At 34.5% G+C, this 16435-nt stretch overlaps 1 protein-coding gene across 1 annotated transcript in view; it reads left to right on the top strand.

The window, feature by feature from the left end:
• Positions 1 to 16435, top strand: part of SDK1 (sidekick cell adhesion molecule 1) — a 400458-nt gene that overhangs the window by 86225 nt on the left and 297798 nt on the right. Inside the window, exons 10-12 of the mRNA XM_052000079.1 lie at positions 1541 to 1688; positions 2720 to 2860; positions 10608 to 10789. Coding sequence (XP_051856039.1) covers positions 1541 to 1688; positions 2720 to 2860; positions 10608 to 10789 — 471 coding nt within the window. The remainder of the gene's footprint in view (positions 1 to 1540; positions 1689 to 2719; positions 2861 to 10607; positions 10790 to 16435) is intronic.

The raw sequence follows: 16435 nt of genomic DNA, 5'->3' as shown, positions 1-16435 counted from the left end.
GGTAAATCAGACAGATTTATAATGGCTAGGAGTAAGATTATAATGCCTGTTGTTGCCCAGTGTTGACTGCATCCCTTACATGTTGACCTAATAGTTGTTGTTTTCCATGTCAAGTGTACAACTGAGGGACAAACAAGTTATCACATGATAGTCAGATGACTAGCACAAAACTATTTTGTAGTATATAATTTTGGGAACTCAAGAGAAATAAAGCTTTTAAAAGTCAAAGAAAATAAAAACTAACATTATACGTGATGCTCCTATCAATAGCATCTTCATCCAGTTAAAACTGGATCACTCATAAGACCTAAACACAAAAGGCCAAATAGTATTGTTCAGTCCAATCAGTTTAGAACATTCTACTTCCAGAAGCCACTTTAGAATCAATTTACTTGGAAAAATTAAAGAAATAATGACCTTTGTAGCTTAATTGACATTGTGCCTCAGAGTAACTTAACTTCTTGTCCACAAATCTAGCTAGCAAACACTGAATTAATGATTTATAGCTCTGTGTGAAGTTTAACAGAATTTTGCATTTAAAATATCTCATTATGATTTTTGAGCAGTGTGTGGCTCCATTTAGTTGACCTGTATGAGGCAGAAATGCATTTCTGATGAGCTCACAGGAATAGACATGTGAAAATCCTTGGTTAGTTCTTTAGTTTATTTTGAGAAGTGGGTGTGATTTTGAATGTGGTTCATGAACATAATTGGGATTGTCTAAAAACTGAGCAAGTTTCTCAAATCATAGCCACAGTATCATAATAAAAATCCAATGTCCCCACCTGGTGACCCCTGCACAAGCAAAGGGACTATTTTTTACTATCTGAGAAAGATGGGAAAACAATTTTAGTTATCGCTCTATATGTTTTCCCCCTTTTTACTTCACCTTTAATTTAAAAATGAATGTCAAGCATCAAAGAAAATCAAAATGGAAAATGACAGTGGGAGCTTCAAGTTTTGCCAGATTTTGTTCATTCTAAGAAATAATTAAACTGAAAAATATGCTTAAACTCTGACAAAACATAGAAGGATGGAGAATCCACAGCAGAACCTTCTTCAGTCTTGCAATGAAGAAATGATTTGGCTGACAGAGTCACTCTTCCACACCTGCTTGAAAGCTGGATGGAAAGATATTCCAAACTATCTATGAAATTCATTACATCTCTTCAGCCAAAGCCACTCATGGGTGTGGTGCTATAATGGACTGCCAAACAGATGGGTTGTGAAATACACAGCCCATCTGTCTTTATCATGCTCATTTCCTCTTTTATTAAAATGTTAATGAATATAGTTTTTATTTATTATGCAGTGACATGTGCAGCATCCCTTTCTAGGAGACAAATAAGCAATCGGCCTAACCATGGGAGTTAAAAGGAAAGTTTTTTCTTGTTACATATTGGAAAAAAAAGAGGGGAGTTTAAAATATTATAGTTGAATTAAAATTACTTTTGTGTTACTGAAAGTTCTCTTGCTCATTAGTTAATTGTTGACTTACATGTTCTTTGGGGTTTTTTTGTTTCTTTGGTCAATTTACTAGATTCTCCATGGAAGGTGCATTTATCTAATGTTGATCCAGAGATGACTAGTGTCTCTGTCAGTGGTCTCACCCCAGCTCGTACCTACCAGTTCAGAGTGTGTGCTGTCAATCAGGTGGGCAAGGGCCAACACAGTGCAGAAACAAGCAGGTATAGTATAAGTTAATCTCAACAATTCAAAGCTGATAGAGCTGAATTTTAAAGTGTTTTTTAAAGAAACCCTACATTTAGATTTAGAAAAGAAATGAAAATAATGATGATAATCCTCCATAATATTTTCTTTTAAAAATTGTGTAAAGGAAGCAGAGGGATGAGAATATAAGAATATAAATGGAAAACACATATGTATTTTAGATTTGCTTTAGATTTAACAGAAATAGCAACAATACCATCATGCTATGTACTGTGAAGGAAATATTCCTGTTTTCCATTTCAGTACTCTGATTTTATCTGAATAAACTATTTGATTCAGAAACCTAGTGACAACATAAAATTAAGAACCTATTGGCCTTTAATGTCCTTTAGCTATTCTATCAACGTAATGCAGAAAGAAGGCCAACATTTTCAGAAAGTCAACCATATTCAGGGTTTTACATAGGAGGCTTAGTGCTTTCTGTTGTTTAAGTCATAGTGGTTAGCTCAAGAATGGCCTTCACACTCACCCAACCCGCTGGAAGACCATTTTGGAAGTTCATTCAGATGAGACTTAAGAAAGATGTCTTCATCAAATTTCAAATGTACTCCCTAAAATCAGAGCTTTCAGTGTGCTTAAATTGCAGAGTAGTTGGTAGTTAAATGTTTTTTTTTTCAAAATGTGGGAGTTTTCTATGAAAAATATTGAAAGAGTGAAAGAAAACAATTTAGAAGGAGTCACAGATTCTAGCCCTGTACTCCAGCTCATTCATGCTTGTAATCTTTCTAAAGGGCTGAGGGAGCCTGGGTGTTTCAGATAGAATAAGGTTGCTTCAGCTGTCTTCCTTGTGCTTGCTTAACTGATTTTCGATTATGTTGATTTGTTGTAACCATCTCATGCATGTAGTCTCTGTTTGATCAGCATTGTGTTTTTTCCTTTCTTGTCACCTTTTAAAAGTAAGTACCGTTCAGGAAAACATAGAATGAAAATGTGGATGCTTTGTTTGATTCCTGACAACTTTTTTTTCCTACTCTTCTTTTGTGTTTAGATTAATGTTACCTGAAGAACCTCCTAGTGCCCCTCCTAAAAACATAGTGGCTAGTGGGCGCACCAATCAATCCATCATGGTCCAGTGGCAGCCACCCCCTGAAACTGAACATAATGGTGTTCTCCATGGTTACATTCTCAGGTAAGTGGATTATAATTGGACTTTCGGGGAGAAGATTCAGTAGAACAGTGATTTCATTAATGTGGGGAATTTCTAATGTATAAACTCTCTCTACCAATGCAGAATGGCGATTCCTCAGTAATTTGTCATTTTAATGACATGAACTGTCTTTCACATAGCCAGTATTTGTCAGAAGCAGGATTTGAAGCTTGCTTTCTATACCATGCTGCCTCTTCTGATTGGATATATTACAATATTAAGATAAGAGAATCATCAACTAGGAAGTTACTTGTGCTTTGCAGTATTTGAAGAGAACTGTACCAGATTTTGGCAGTTTCAATGAGGAAATCACCTTTTGTTTCCAAAGCTAGTGCAGAATTTAAAATTACTTTAAAGGTGATAATTGCACTGGTTTTTTGAAGCAGAAATGAAGAAGCTTGAAAAATATTAAAGAGAAAAATGATATCTATTCTTATTGGTAATAGAGTTCCATATTTTATAAGATTTTATATTAGTCTTATTTGCCTTACTATAAGTCTTACAAGGATATAATTACATATATAAATGAATTCTAACAAATTTCTCAGCTTATATATATATATATATAAAACTTAAATAACAGAAATCACCAAGCCTCCCATGTAAAATCCCAAATATGGTTGACTTTCTGAAAATGTTGGCCTTCTTTCTGCATTATGTTGATAGAATAGCTAAAGGACATTAAAGGCCAATAGGCTCTTAATTTTATGTTGTTACCAGGTTTCTGAATCAAATTTATTTTATTTTTATTCAAATATAGTGAATTCTAATTAGCTTCTCACATATATTATAGCCATATATGTGAAATAGCACTTTAAAAAATCATGAATCATCTTTAACTTATTAATTTATATTAATATAATTAATATATAGTACCACATATTTCTTCTTAGGAGTTCTGGATGTCCTTTAAATTATAAGATAGATCTCCTATGAGTTTGAGAGGATTTGTCATATCTACCTACAGATATAGAAATGGACAAATGAATACTGTGAAGCCCTTGATTTCTGAAAGATTATATTCTCTCTTTTTATTCACTAAAAACAAGCCATATGAAAGTTCCAGAGCCTTGGGGAATGAGGCTGATACAAGACAACTTTCCATTATGCCAATGATGGTTGGTATTTGGTATTTGGATCTCCATGCATCAATACTAACTTAGTTTCTATTGCTTTCAGTCACATAGCCTTCTGATCCTCTGAGAGACAGCTTTGGGCCTTCTGTATTAATTTGACAAAATTTTCTCAGTTCTCCATTCGTTCTTTGCTACAATTTAAGCCTACTGCTTCTTGTTTTGTATGCTTTGGCTAATGAAAAAAATTGGTCCCTGTCTTCTTTTTACTAGCTTTTCACTTATTTGTCATATCCAGTTGCCTTGGTCTATTTTAATAGATGGGGAAAGCATCCTTAGGCTGTAGTTGTCAGCTGTGGAAAAAAATAAAACCATCCCAAAATTAGACTGAAGGTTCAATGATAAAATTTCTTTGATGATGGTTGGCTATATCAGACATTGCACATTCCTATATATTGGTGGGATTACTGCTGTTAAAAGGCTTTTCCATAATGGTGTCATCAGAGTTGAATGCTGGAGTGAAATGTGCCCATGTTACTGGTGGCTTTATTCCAGAAAGCTCTAAAATGAGTATGCTCTGCACATGGCAGAGACATGTCAAAGTTTATGGTAATTTTTAAAAAATCCACTCAGATGAATCTCCTTAGAAGTGTTCCTGAATAATTCGACTATCATTGTATATTTGTAAGCATGTAATACCTATATGATAGCAGCAGGAAGGAAAAATAAAATAAAAATAAATACTTTGTTTGTGTTACACTGCCTATAGTAAGTAGCTAGGCTTTGTGTTCAGCTATAAAATATTTATAGTTATGGTGAGGGTGTCTCTTTGAGAGAAGCAATTGGGGTTATGTCCTTTAAAAAAAAAAATCCACTGTTTACTTCCTTATAAAAGATCGCCATATGCCAGTTGCAAAGATCTCCTGGGCAACATAGCCCACCAACAAGAATGTAATCATCCTGCCACTTCAGATATTAATTGTGACCTTTTCAGTCATCCTGTTAATATTACACAAGTACTCTGAGCAGTTGGTCAGCATCTACCCATCAACTGGGCCAGGGAGGAAATCAAGTCAGTTGCAATGATTTTGATTCTGCACTTTGATGACATGCAATGAGCAATTATGGAATGGAGACTGAGAGAAAGAAAGACATGTGTGATTCACCTTAAAACTCAAAGGATTCAATTGTGTTTTTATATTCCTCTCCAACAGTAAGAACTAGAATTCTAGAAAGAGCTAACTTTACAATGAGTTGAGGAAGGTTTCTTAGCAAGTGAAATGAGCTTGTTTTAGGACTACCTGCTTAACATATATATATGTTAATGAAATTTGAATAGCTTTGAATATGAGCCAGTATATTAATTTTTCTTTATTTTCTTTTCAAAAGCTAACTTTGTCATAAAATCAGTTCCTTTTTATTCTTCTAAAAAGGTTACTCTTTTTAAAAATTATTTCATTTTTTCAGTTAAATTTTATTTTTCACATTAAAATATTATAAAAATCTCTATCTTTTCTGCAACTCCCTTTTTAATAATAAAACTGTGATATCACAGATCTTTCACATATTTATATTTATAAAGCATTTAGGTGGTAAATCATCTAGATCTTTTTTAATCCTTTCTACCGCATGACCAAGCTATTATTATATTAGCACCTCCTTCTACCTTTAGTCCATATGACCAAAGTACTATTAAATTAGCACCTTCCACCCTTAGTCCATATCACCAAGCTATTATTATATTAGCACTTCAGTTTGAGGGTATGGAGAGAATAAGATGAAACAAAGAAGTTCACAATTCATCAAGAGGGCACTGAGGAGAGACACTTTGATTTTTTGCTCATGTATGCTAGCACAGTGTCTATTACATTATTCTAAACTGGATTTATGAGGAACTGCTATATTTTGCAATTTCTCACCTTTATCTTCAAGTCTCTCTCTCTCTGTGTGTCTCCCTGTGTCTCTGTCTGTCTGTCTCTCTGTGTTTGTCTGTCTGTCTCTCTCTTTCTCACACACACACACACTCAAAAACACATCATCCTTGCCCAGGGTTATTCATCTAATATATGTCAGAGGCAGGACTTTAAACCCAGCTTTCTAGCCAGTCATGCTGCCTGTAACTTTGCAGGTGTTTACTAAAAGGCTTATGGAAGTGAGAAGAATTGAATTTTTCCAAATTTATAGCAAGAAATTTAACTCTTGGGCATTTTCAGAGCTTTTTTTTTTCAAAAAGAGAAATCAAAAAACTACAGGTGAATGTGACCTTTGAAATTATCTTGTACATTATACATATAGGCATTGAGCCCCAGAGACGGAAAGTGCCTACATGTCCAGGGCCACACATCAAGTAAGTGAGAGAACAGGAAGTCAGACTGAGATGTCCTCATTCCCCAATCAATCCGTTTTCCAATTACTGCCATATTTTATTCTCTGCTATATGTTTTCTTGTTATTGGTATTTTGATTTGTTGTTGTTGTTGTTTTCTAATCTTGTCTCCAAGTACAAATGCCTTGACTAGGACTTTAAATGGAAATTTTAATGAATGGAATGTATTGGTAACCTGATTTACATATTTCCTTATTTATCTGTCATTTGAGCCACTCTATGCTAAAACACTTCTTCCCTTCCTCCCCCATTCTACCATAAAATTTAGACTTGTCAATATTGTTGACATGGACTTTAAACCCTCTCGGGAAGTTGCTCTGATTTTTTTCAAATGGATCAACCCTTAGTCCAATGAAGGAATGTCATACTAGTGGATTTCAAAAACTGATGAAGTATGAAGCATAACTACAGGGCAACAAATTAAATAAAAATATTTTCTTTTTTGCCAGTCACAGAATAATAATGCTTCATTTGCAAGTCACTCCATTATTTGGTCTACTTATTTCTTCTCCATTGATTAGCATACTATAAGCAGGCAATGTACAGCTTGTTACCTTGAGGGCAAAAAAATCAAACAGACTCATTGAATCTTCCTGCCATTGAAGAGCTGCTTGCCTTTTTTTTTTTTTTTTTTTTTTGTATTTTGTCTTGAAAACATTTCTCACAAAGTGTAAAGACTCCTTAACAAAAGGAGTTGAAAGAATATCCCCAGATAAACCTGATCTAAGTCAACACCAGAATCTCATCTCTCTCTTCTCTCCTCTTCCAATCTTCATTTCCTTCCATTTCCAGTCTTCAATTTCTTTTGGAAGATTGTCCATCAAATCTCTGCTCCTTTCTTAACTGTTTGCTTCTGACCATGAATCCTTATGATTTCCCTTCTCTCATCATCTTCACGCACATACCAAGCCACATTCTCCAGCCATATAGTAACTTTTTGGCTATAAATCAGGCATTTTTTAGAAAACAGCAGTGAGGTTTTTAGAACATTAAGATATTACACAGTCAAGTTGTTTCTTAGCTACAATTCAGGTGGCTTTTTTGTTAGTGATTTTATTTCTAGTTTATTTCATTGATATGGGAAACTCCCTGGTGTGGAAGCTATCTCCATCAGTGCTGACCAATAAATTCTCATCTTAGAGAGCTGCCTGGTGCCCTGAGTGTTAAAGTAATCTGCCCATGATCATAAACTAGTCTGAGTCAGAGGCAAGACTTCCTGACTTTAAGACTGGCCATTTATCCATTAAGCAATGCTGCCTTTCACTACAGGTGTGCCACTTTTGAACAATAGTCGTGCTTGTGAAAAGTTTTGTGTTGGTTAATTTTTATAAATCAAATCATAGTTTTGAGAAAAGCTAAAATAACAAAAATCAAATGCTGTTATTATGCAATTAGGTGGCACAATGGATTCATTGCTGGCCTATAGTGAGGAAGACACAAGTTCAAATCCAGCCTCAAATGCTTTACCAGCTGTGTGACCCTAAGCAAGTCACTTAATCCTGTGTCCCTCAATTTCCTCATCTGTAAAATGAGTTGGAGAGGGTAATGACAAACTACTCCAGTACCTTTGTTAAGAAAACCCCAAATGGTACAATTATAAAAACCCTTTGATCCAACAGTGCCATTATCAGGTCTGTATCCCAAGGAAATCATAAAGGAGGGAAAAAGACCCACATGTGCGAAAATATTTGTAGCAGCTCTTTTTATGGTGGCAAAGAACTGGAAAATGAGTGGATGTCCATCAGTTGGGGAATGACTTAACAAACTGTGGTAGCTGAAGGTAATGGAATATTATTATTCAGCAAAAATTATGAACAAGATGATTTTAAAAAGGCCTAAAGAGATATATATGAACTGATGCTGAGTGTAACAAGCAGAACCAAGAATACATTGTACATGATAACAATAAGAATGTATGATCAACTATGAAAGACTTGGCTCTTCTCAGTGGTCCAGTTATCTGAAGCAGTTCCAATAGACTTTGGACAGAAAATGTTACCTAGATTTAGAAAAGGAACTAAGGAGACTGAATGTAAATCATCATATGCTATATTCACTTCTTTTTTTTTAATCTCTCGCATGGTATTTCCCTTTTGCTCTAATTTTTTCTCTCCCAACATAATTCATAAAGCAATAGATAGTAAAAATAAATAAATTTACTAGGAAAAAAGAAAACCCCAAATGGGATCCTGAGGAGTTTATACACTGAACAACCACAAATAACAATTGTTATGCTACTAAAATTTATTTCTGGGCCTGAGTCAGGAAGCTCTAAGTTCAAATGAAGCCTCAGATATTTTCTAACTATGTGACCCCAGACAAGACACTTAATCCTATTTGCCTCAGTTTCTTCTTCTATAAAATGGGGATAATAATAGCTTCTACCTTCTAGTATAGTTATGAAGATCAAATGGGACAATAACTATAAAGTAACTGGCATACTATATGTACTATATAAATGTCAGCTATTGTTGTTATTATTATTATTTATTATTTTAAGTGAACTAGAGAAATCTTACTGTCAAGTAAATTTGTAAAGACTTTTTTTTATTGCAAGTAGAGGCTTTCCATTTCCTGTTTTTTTGTCAGCTTATGTTTCTGTAATGTTCTCTGGTTCTGTTTTCTTGGGATTTCTGGGGGCAGCCTTCATTTTAGTTCAGTAATCACCACAAGAGTCACCAGGAGTTAAAGTCCAAATCCTTAATTATTTCCTTCAAAGTTTGGTCTCCTTTCCTGGGGCCAGGTTAGCTTTCTTAAAGGCCTTCCAGAGTCTTGGTTTCAGTGGAGAAAATGCAGGAGGAGAGTCTGCCACCAAGGCAGTGTGGGATGAAGTGAATGAATCTGATTCCAAGGGTTTGTGCTTCAGCCTCCAGCCCCCCACAAAGGTGGACAATGGAATGAATTTGGTTCAGCCTCCAAAAGCTTCTAGTATGCTTGTCTTCTGTGGCTCTCAGTTCCTGCTTATATGCTCTACACAATATAAACCAATCATTATAACAGTAGGAAACCATGCTAAACTAAATAGCCATTGTTTCATCAATTCCACTTAGTACCTTGTAAGCATCCTTGTTTCAGGTTCAGAGTTCTGGCCCATAACATGTTTCCATGACCATGTTTTTTATCTTTAAAGAATTTTTTAAAAAAATTAATTATAAGAAGAATATCCATTGCTCATGACTAGGCTATGTTAATGTAATAAAAATTAAGAGACAAAAAATAATTTACACTTTTAATGTGATACTAATCAAGTGCCCAGGAAATACTTTACCAAAAAAAAATAACAAAATTTCAATGAAAATTCCTTTATATGTAAAAATAATGCATGGCCATTTTAAAAAAAAGTGAAAAACAGCTGTATTTAGATCCCTAAGATATCTTGCAAAGTAGCTTTGTCAGAAAATCTGAATTTGAACCCTGGATTCTCTAGCTCAGTGACCTTGAGCAAATCACTTAAGTTCTCTGAATCTCAATTTCCAAAATGAGATATTTGGAAACCCTCTACAAACCTTCAAATGATTCATAAATGCTAGCTATTATGGAATTGTATTGTATAATTTTGTATTACGATAGTATTGTAGTTTTGAACAAAGAACTTTATATATGATTTAAAGTGTTGTATAACAATATGTTAATATTAATAAATGGATGCTAAGTACTTAAAAGAGCATTAATTAATAAATTAATATAAAAACACTTTCTTCAATCAGTAATGTCTTTTTAATCTGAAAGAATTCATGTACTTGCAAAATCACATTTATTTCCACAATTACTCTGCCTCTGGAATCACTAAAGGGGGACATAAATGGTTGCTTAGACCCCCAACATGAAGGAATCTATACAGTTAGCCTCTTTTTATATTTGTGGCCCATATTTCAGAGTCTTAAACAGAAAAACGTTACTCAAAGTGATTTATGGCAATACCCCGATAAAAATCATGTCTAGAATTTTTGGTACTAAGTCATTGTATTTACTAGACAAGTCACATTTAAAAAGCGTAATTTTTCTGCAGCCATAAAACAGGATAAAATACCAATTTTGTTTAGCCTTGAGCATATAATCTTAGTGGGATCAGTTTATAAATCCTTTATCAGTCAAGAAGAATACCAGGAGTTAGCTTCTTGGTTTCAGTGATTTAAAATTTTTTTTTTACCTCAATTTGTACAATTCTAATAAAATAGCACAATAACGAAACTCTGGTGAAATCCCTTTACCAGTCCACATATTTGTTCTAATTTGTTCTTGCCTACTGTTCTTTTCTTTTCTACCTATAGGTATCGTTTGGCAGGCCTACCTGGTGAGTATCAGCACAGGAACATTACCAGCCCCGAGATTAACTATTGCCTGGTAAAAGACTTGATCATCTGGACCCAATATGAAATTCAAGTGGCAGCTTATAATGGAGCTGGTCTGGGAACATTCAGCAGAGCAGTTACAGAATATACATTACAAGGAGGTGAGCTTGATTCCTTATTAAAAATGTAATCTTAGAAGATTCTTTTCTTTGCATAAGGTCAATGTGATGTTGGAATTTTCTAGTGTCAATTATAGCTTGGGTTTGGTAGTTCTAAGAGAGGATTGCAAATATTTTAATTCAACTTAATAAATATTTGCCAAGTGGGTCAAGTCTTTCTGATGGATATTTCTTGTATAGTTAATTTGTCTCCAAACTATAGAAATCAAGTGAAGTCAGTGGCAATTATCTGGCACCTACTGTGTGCCCCAGTACTGTGCTAAGCTCTGGAGATACAAAAAAAAGGCAAAAACAGTTCTTGACCTAAGAAATTTATAGTTGAAAGGGGGAGAAAACATGCAAATAGCTGTTTACAAAAAAAAAAAAAAAGATATACACAGAATAAAAGGAAAGCACTAATATGAAAAAGGAATAAGGAAAGACTCCATGCAAAAAATAATATTTTTAGCTGAGACTTGAACAGAGACAAATAGACTAAGAGGCATAGATGAGGAAGGAAAGTGTTACACCAATGGGGGAAATTCATTGAAAATGGAGAGGTGGGAAATGTCTTATTTGTAGAATGGCAAGGAGGCCATTGTGACTGGATCATAAAGTACCTGAAAGACAATAAAGTGTTAGAATCCTGTAAAGAGACTAGATTATGAAGGGCTTTGAAATCCATATAAAGGATTTTATATTTGACCCTACAAATAATAGGATGCCAGTAGAGATTTTTGCTTAGGGAAATGACATGAATTGTTCTGATCCAAACAGAGTATAGCAATTGCCACATTTTTTAGGTTGTTGGAGGAAATATATCTATTTAGATTATATATTTATCTATATACACACATCTTTCTCTCTTTCTATCTAGATCTATCTATATAATACATGCACATACATTTCTTACTTTCTGTAGTAGATACATGTCTGAAAAGTTATTTAGGGTTGAATTTTGATTAATCAGATAACTTACACTTAGGTGAAAAAAAATCAGCTTCACAAATATGACATAATGGAGATGTAATTGGACAGCAATTTGTCTGAAAAAGATTTTTCTTAGACTGTAAGCTCAATATGAGCCAGCAGTATAATTGTAGAACCCATAAAAACAAATGCAATCTTGGGCTGCTTTAAAAGAGGCCTGTTTTCCAGGAATATCGAAGTAATGGTCTCTGTACAGAACACATATGGAAAATTGTATTAGTTCTGGGTCACACAATTCAAGCAGGATAATGAAGAGTTTAAGAGTGTCCTTAGGAGGGCCACCAGAATGGAGTAGGGCTCTTGAATCTATAACATATAAGAGTCAGTTGGAAGAACTGGGTGGGTATTTGGCCTGGAGAAGAGTAAACTCAGCGGGAACACAATAGATGTCAAATATTTGAAGGGTTTTTATGTGGAAGAGAGATTATATTTACTCTTTTTGATCCGAAAGTACAAAAGTGAAAGAGTGCATGGAAGTTACACGAAGGCAAAGTTAAAGGTAAATTTAGGTTTTATCAATTAGATTAGAGTAAAAGCAGAATGAGCTGCTCCATATATATGCTATTGTAGAGATTCTTCTAGGGCTTAGGTTGGATTAGGTAGCTGCTGAGGTCCTTTCTAGTTGTTAATTCTCTGATTTTAAGGTTGGACGAAAATCTTGATCAGCAATGTCCTGTGGGTTTTTTTGGTGTTTTTTTTCTTTTCTTTTCTTTTCTTTTTTCAAAAAAAAAAAAAAAAACAGTTGCTTTCTAGTTTAATTTTTGAACAGTCTTATTTTCATTTGGTCAGGATCTCTTGCATCTCTTTCCTCTTTTCTATTCTCACTATCACAACACTCATCTTATTGCAGTAAACCCCTAACTAGACTTTTTTACCTTCCACCCTATCCCCATGCCAATTCATCCTTCCTAGTTCTGTGATATTAGTCTTTCTCTGTCTCTCTCTGTCTGCCTCTCTCTCTCTCTTTCTCTCTCTCTCTCTCTCTCTTCTCTCTCTCTCTCCTTTTCTCTCTGATTTTTTTTAATTCATTGACTTCACTAGAGCAAAATGAGACTTTAAAAAGTCTTAAGTAGAACCTCATAAAATCCATAGATGTGAAATATGTCAAAACTCACCTCAAACATTTGATGTTCTTAGTAGTAAATTTCTTTACTGTTTTCTAAAATATTTTGGTCTTAGATATAGAAATAAATAAGTTAACTGGGCTCTAGGAAATGTTGCTTATACATTATTTTCGCTGTACTGATGTTAACAGGGATAAGATAAGCTTTCTGTTCACACAACTGTATGCAAATTACAGTCACCCAAATCCTTGCCTAGAGAATTTATTTTCACACAGAATCAGAAATTAGTTCTATTTAGTGATTTGTATTCTCTTCTGATTCACGGGTGTAATTTTATTTGTTTGAGCATTTTACTACAGTAGCTTGACCTTTCTCAAATAATAGGGTTTCTAACTGCCCACTTCTTTCCCCATACCTCAGACCTAATGTTCCTTGATATTACATGCTGTTATTATCATTCTTTATTGATTGGCTGTCTGTTATCTTATATAAGTCTATAAATTCTCCCTTATAAATTAAGTGTTGTCATTCAGATTGACTAGCAAAAGTATTCAAAATGCAAGTTAGTCCATGAGGACCTATTCCTTCTTGAGCAGTTCTTAATTACTCTTTTGAAATGGGAAATAACTAAAAACCTGAACAATTTTGTGTAGTTAGTCTAGTTCAGAAAAATTTTTAAAAATAAAAAAACAGGATGGAATTTAGAAAGAGCCTAAATGACTCCAGTGTGGTTATTAATAATATTGTATTGATATAAACTATATTTATTATATTATGCTCAGAGTGCACTGGAGTCTCACATAATACTATCTCCAGGATCCCAGCTGTGAGACAATCATATAGCTAATATTTATACATTACTATATAGACATTGTCTCTTTTGAACTTCACAACTCTTGAAGATGAGTGCTATGATTTCCCCGCCCCCCCCATCATTTTGTAGCTGAGAAAACTGAAACCCAGAAAAGTTACAAACCTAGTTGAGATAGACTTTGAACCTAGGCTTATTTTGTTTTGTTTTGTTTTGTTTTTATTTTTGTGATTCCAACCCTCTTTATACACTATGTTAAGCTGTAGAAAAGACTATCTCATATTTGGAATCTGAATGAATTATTAAAATGGGTATACTGGCTTGGGATCTGAGATAGTGCCTAAACTACAAAGTCTAAGGTTTGGGGGATTTTTGTTTGTTTGTTATTTATCCATTCACTAAATGGATTAAAGTAGATTAATGCTAAAAATGGTATTAATCAAAATTATTTTTCCTTTGTATCATTTGTAAAATGGTACAAAAATGATGTTGTCTGAAGTAAGGCGGAGACTACCTTCTCTTAAAATTCCTTTAAGTAACTAGCTTGGTCTATATTATAGCCTTCCTCTGAGGTCTGGGATAGAACTACAATGGCAAAACTAGTGGGTACCCTAGAAGTCATCTAGTCCAGCTGATCCCTAAGGGACTAAAAGATGGAGAGCAGAAGCAGAGGACTGAGAGATTCTGCTTCCTCTTTGTAAGTTTGAAAATTCTGTAAGTTTTAGCTGATCTTAGTTCCTTTGGTCTATAGCACTCTAGACATGCACTAAGAGAGTCAGTATAATTAGGGATAAAGATGGAATAGGAAAGAAAGAGGGAGAAGGATGGAAATGGCAATAAGGAGAAGGTTAGAGAGGAGAATAGGAAAGGATATAGGGAGAAGAAGAAGACAGGGAATAAGGAAAGGAAAGGTAGGAATATGGGGATGGGAAGGAAAGTGGGGAAAGGAGATGGATAGCAATGGGGATAAGAATTATGAGGGGATAGGAATGAGGAAGGGAATACAAAGAGGAAAGGAAAGAAAGAGAAGCATTGGACTTGTGATTGCAGTGATGCAAGGAACTCCTGGGTGAGAGAACTTTAACTAATACAAGGGAGCACTTTTTCTGCAACTTAGAGTTTTAGGGAATTGCCTAGAATATTGAGAAATTAAGTGTTTTGCTTGCCCAGGATCACACACTGTATGTGTGTGTGGGAGTATGTGTGAGAAGCAAGATTAAAACCCCATTTTTTCTGGTTTTAAGGTTTATTCTCTATCTACTACCACAAACAGAATACTAAATTTAATATTTAATTCTTGGTACATGTAAAGGCATTTTAGTTCCTTTGGTCACTTGTTCCTCAAAACTAATAGTTTACCACACTTGCAAACTCATAGTTGCTGAAAATAACAGAATCTGAAACAATATTTTATGAAAACTGTAGTGTTCTGGTTAGCTTTCTGAAGGTCTTTAGACCAGCCTTCATTTCAGCTGAGTAATCACCACAAAAATAGCCAGGGATAAAGTCCAAATTCTTTATCGTCTCCTTCACAGTCTTTCTCCTTGCCTGGGGCCCAACCTAGTTTTCTGGAGGCCCTTCAGATGGGCCTTGGTCTCAGTGGGGAAGTAGGAGGAGAGCCACCAGGAGCCTGATCAAAGATGGAGTGTCTCTCTAGTCCAGTCCTTGTTAGCTTTTATATGCTCTATTATAATTACATCATCATAGGTGTGAATCTTGTAGAATAGGTGTGAATCTTGTAGTACTAAGTACTAAGTACTAAGTACATGTACTGAACTAAAGAACTTCTAATCACCATGCTAGAACAGATAACCATTGTCTTATCAATTCCACTGAGTTAACACCTTATTGTAAAAATTTCTCCAGAATTCTGGCCCATTACAGGAAACCATTAGCCCAACAGAGCAGTGGTTCTGGAATCAGACTTCAGGGTTTGACTTCCAATACCACCTCAGATTCATACTATCTGCTGACCTTTGACAAATCACATAACTTCACTGGACCTCATTTCTTCTCCATAATGAAGGAGTAGAATACATGATCTCTGAGGTCTCTTCCAGCCCTATGATTCTGATCCTTCAACTTTTCCCAGTATCTCTTCAACTTCACTTCAGTATTTTCCCCTACCTTGATCTATGTAACCCCATTATACTCATATCTCTTGTTTTATTCTGTTAATAAACCAGTGGTTTTCCCTATTTTAGAGAAATTCACAAACCCAAGTAAACCATTTCCTGAAATAATCTCCAATATAAATCTGCCCTTATTGAAATCTATTTTATAATGAAGTTTCAGTAATTTATTCTTTCACTATTGCAGATATATTAATTTGAACCTTGAATCCTCTTCTAAAGAACTGTTTTAATCCCTTTGTGTTTTGAGGAATGTAACTGACCAAAATTTCATCTTTATAATGTGGCGATTTGAAACTCATCAACTATATGATTAAAACATCATCAGATGCATTTCTGAAGTTTCAACACAGAAACTGATAGAAAGAAGGGAGTTGTGAGTCTGGTAAGCATCTTAAATAGACTACTACTGGACCTCAATTTACTCATGTATATAATGAGGGCTAAATGAACCTCTTAAGTTACCTTTCATGTGTGATCCTATAATCCTAAGTAAGCTAGACTAATAACAAACTGTCAGGGGTGGGAAAGTAAAAAATAATGAGATAGTTCATGTGTGTCCTTAGAAACTTAATCTTGTTATTTGATAGGAATTCCCTAAATAACACTATCACTTTATAGCTTTTGTATCGCAAATAAAAGAAAAACAATC

This window comes from Antechinus flavipes, chromosome 1 (assembly GCF_016432865.1).
Source record: "Antechinus flavipes isolate AdamAnt ecotype Samford, QLD, Australia chromosome 1, AdamAnt_v2, whole genome shotgun sequence".
Lineage (NCBI taxonomy): Eukaryota > Metazoa > Chordata > Mammalia > Dasyuromorphia > Dasyuridae > Antechinus > Antechinus flavipes.
This window is presented reverse-complemented; position numbering and strand designations above follow the sequence as displayed.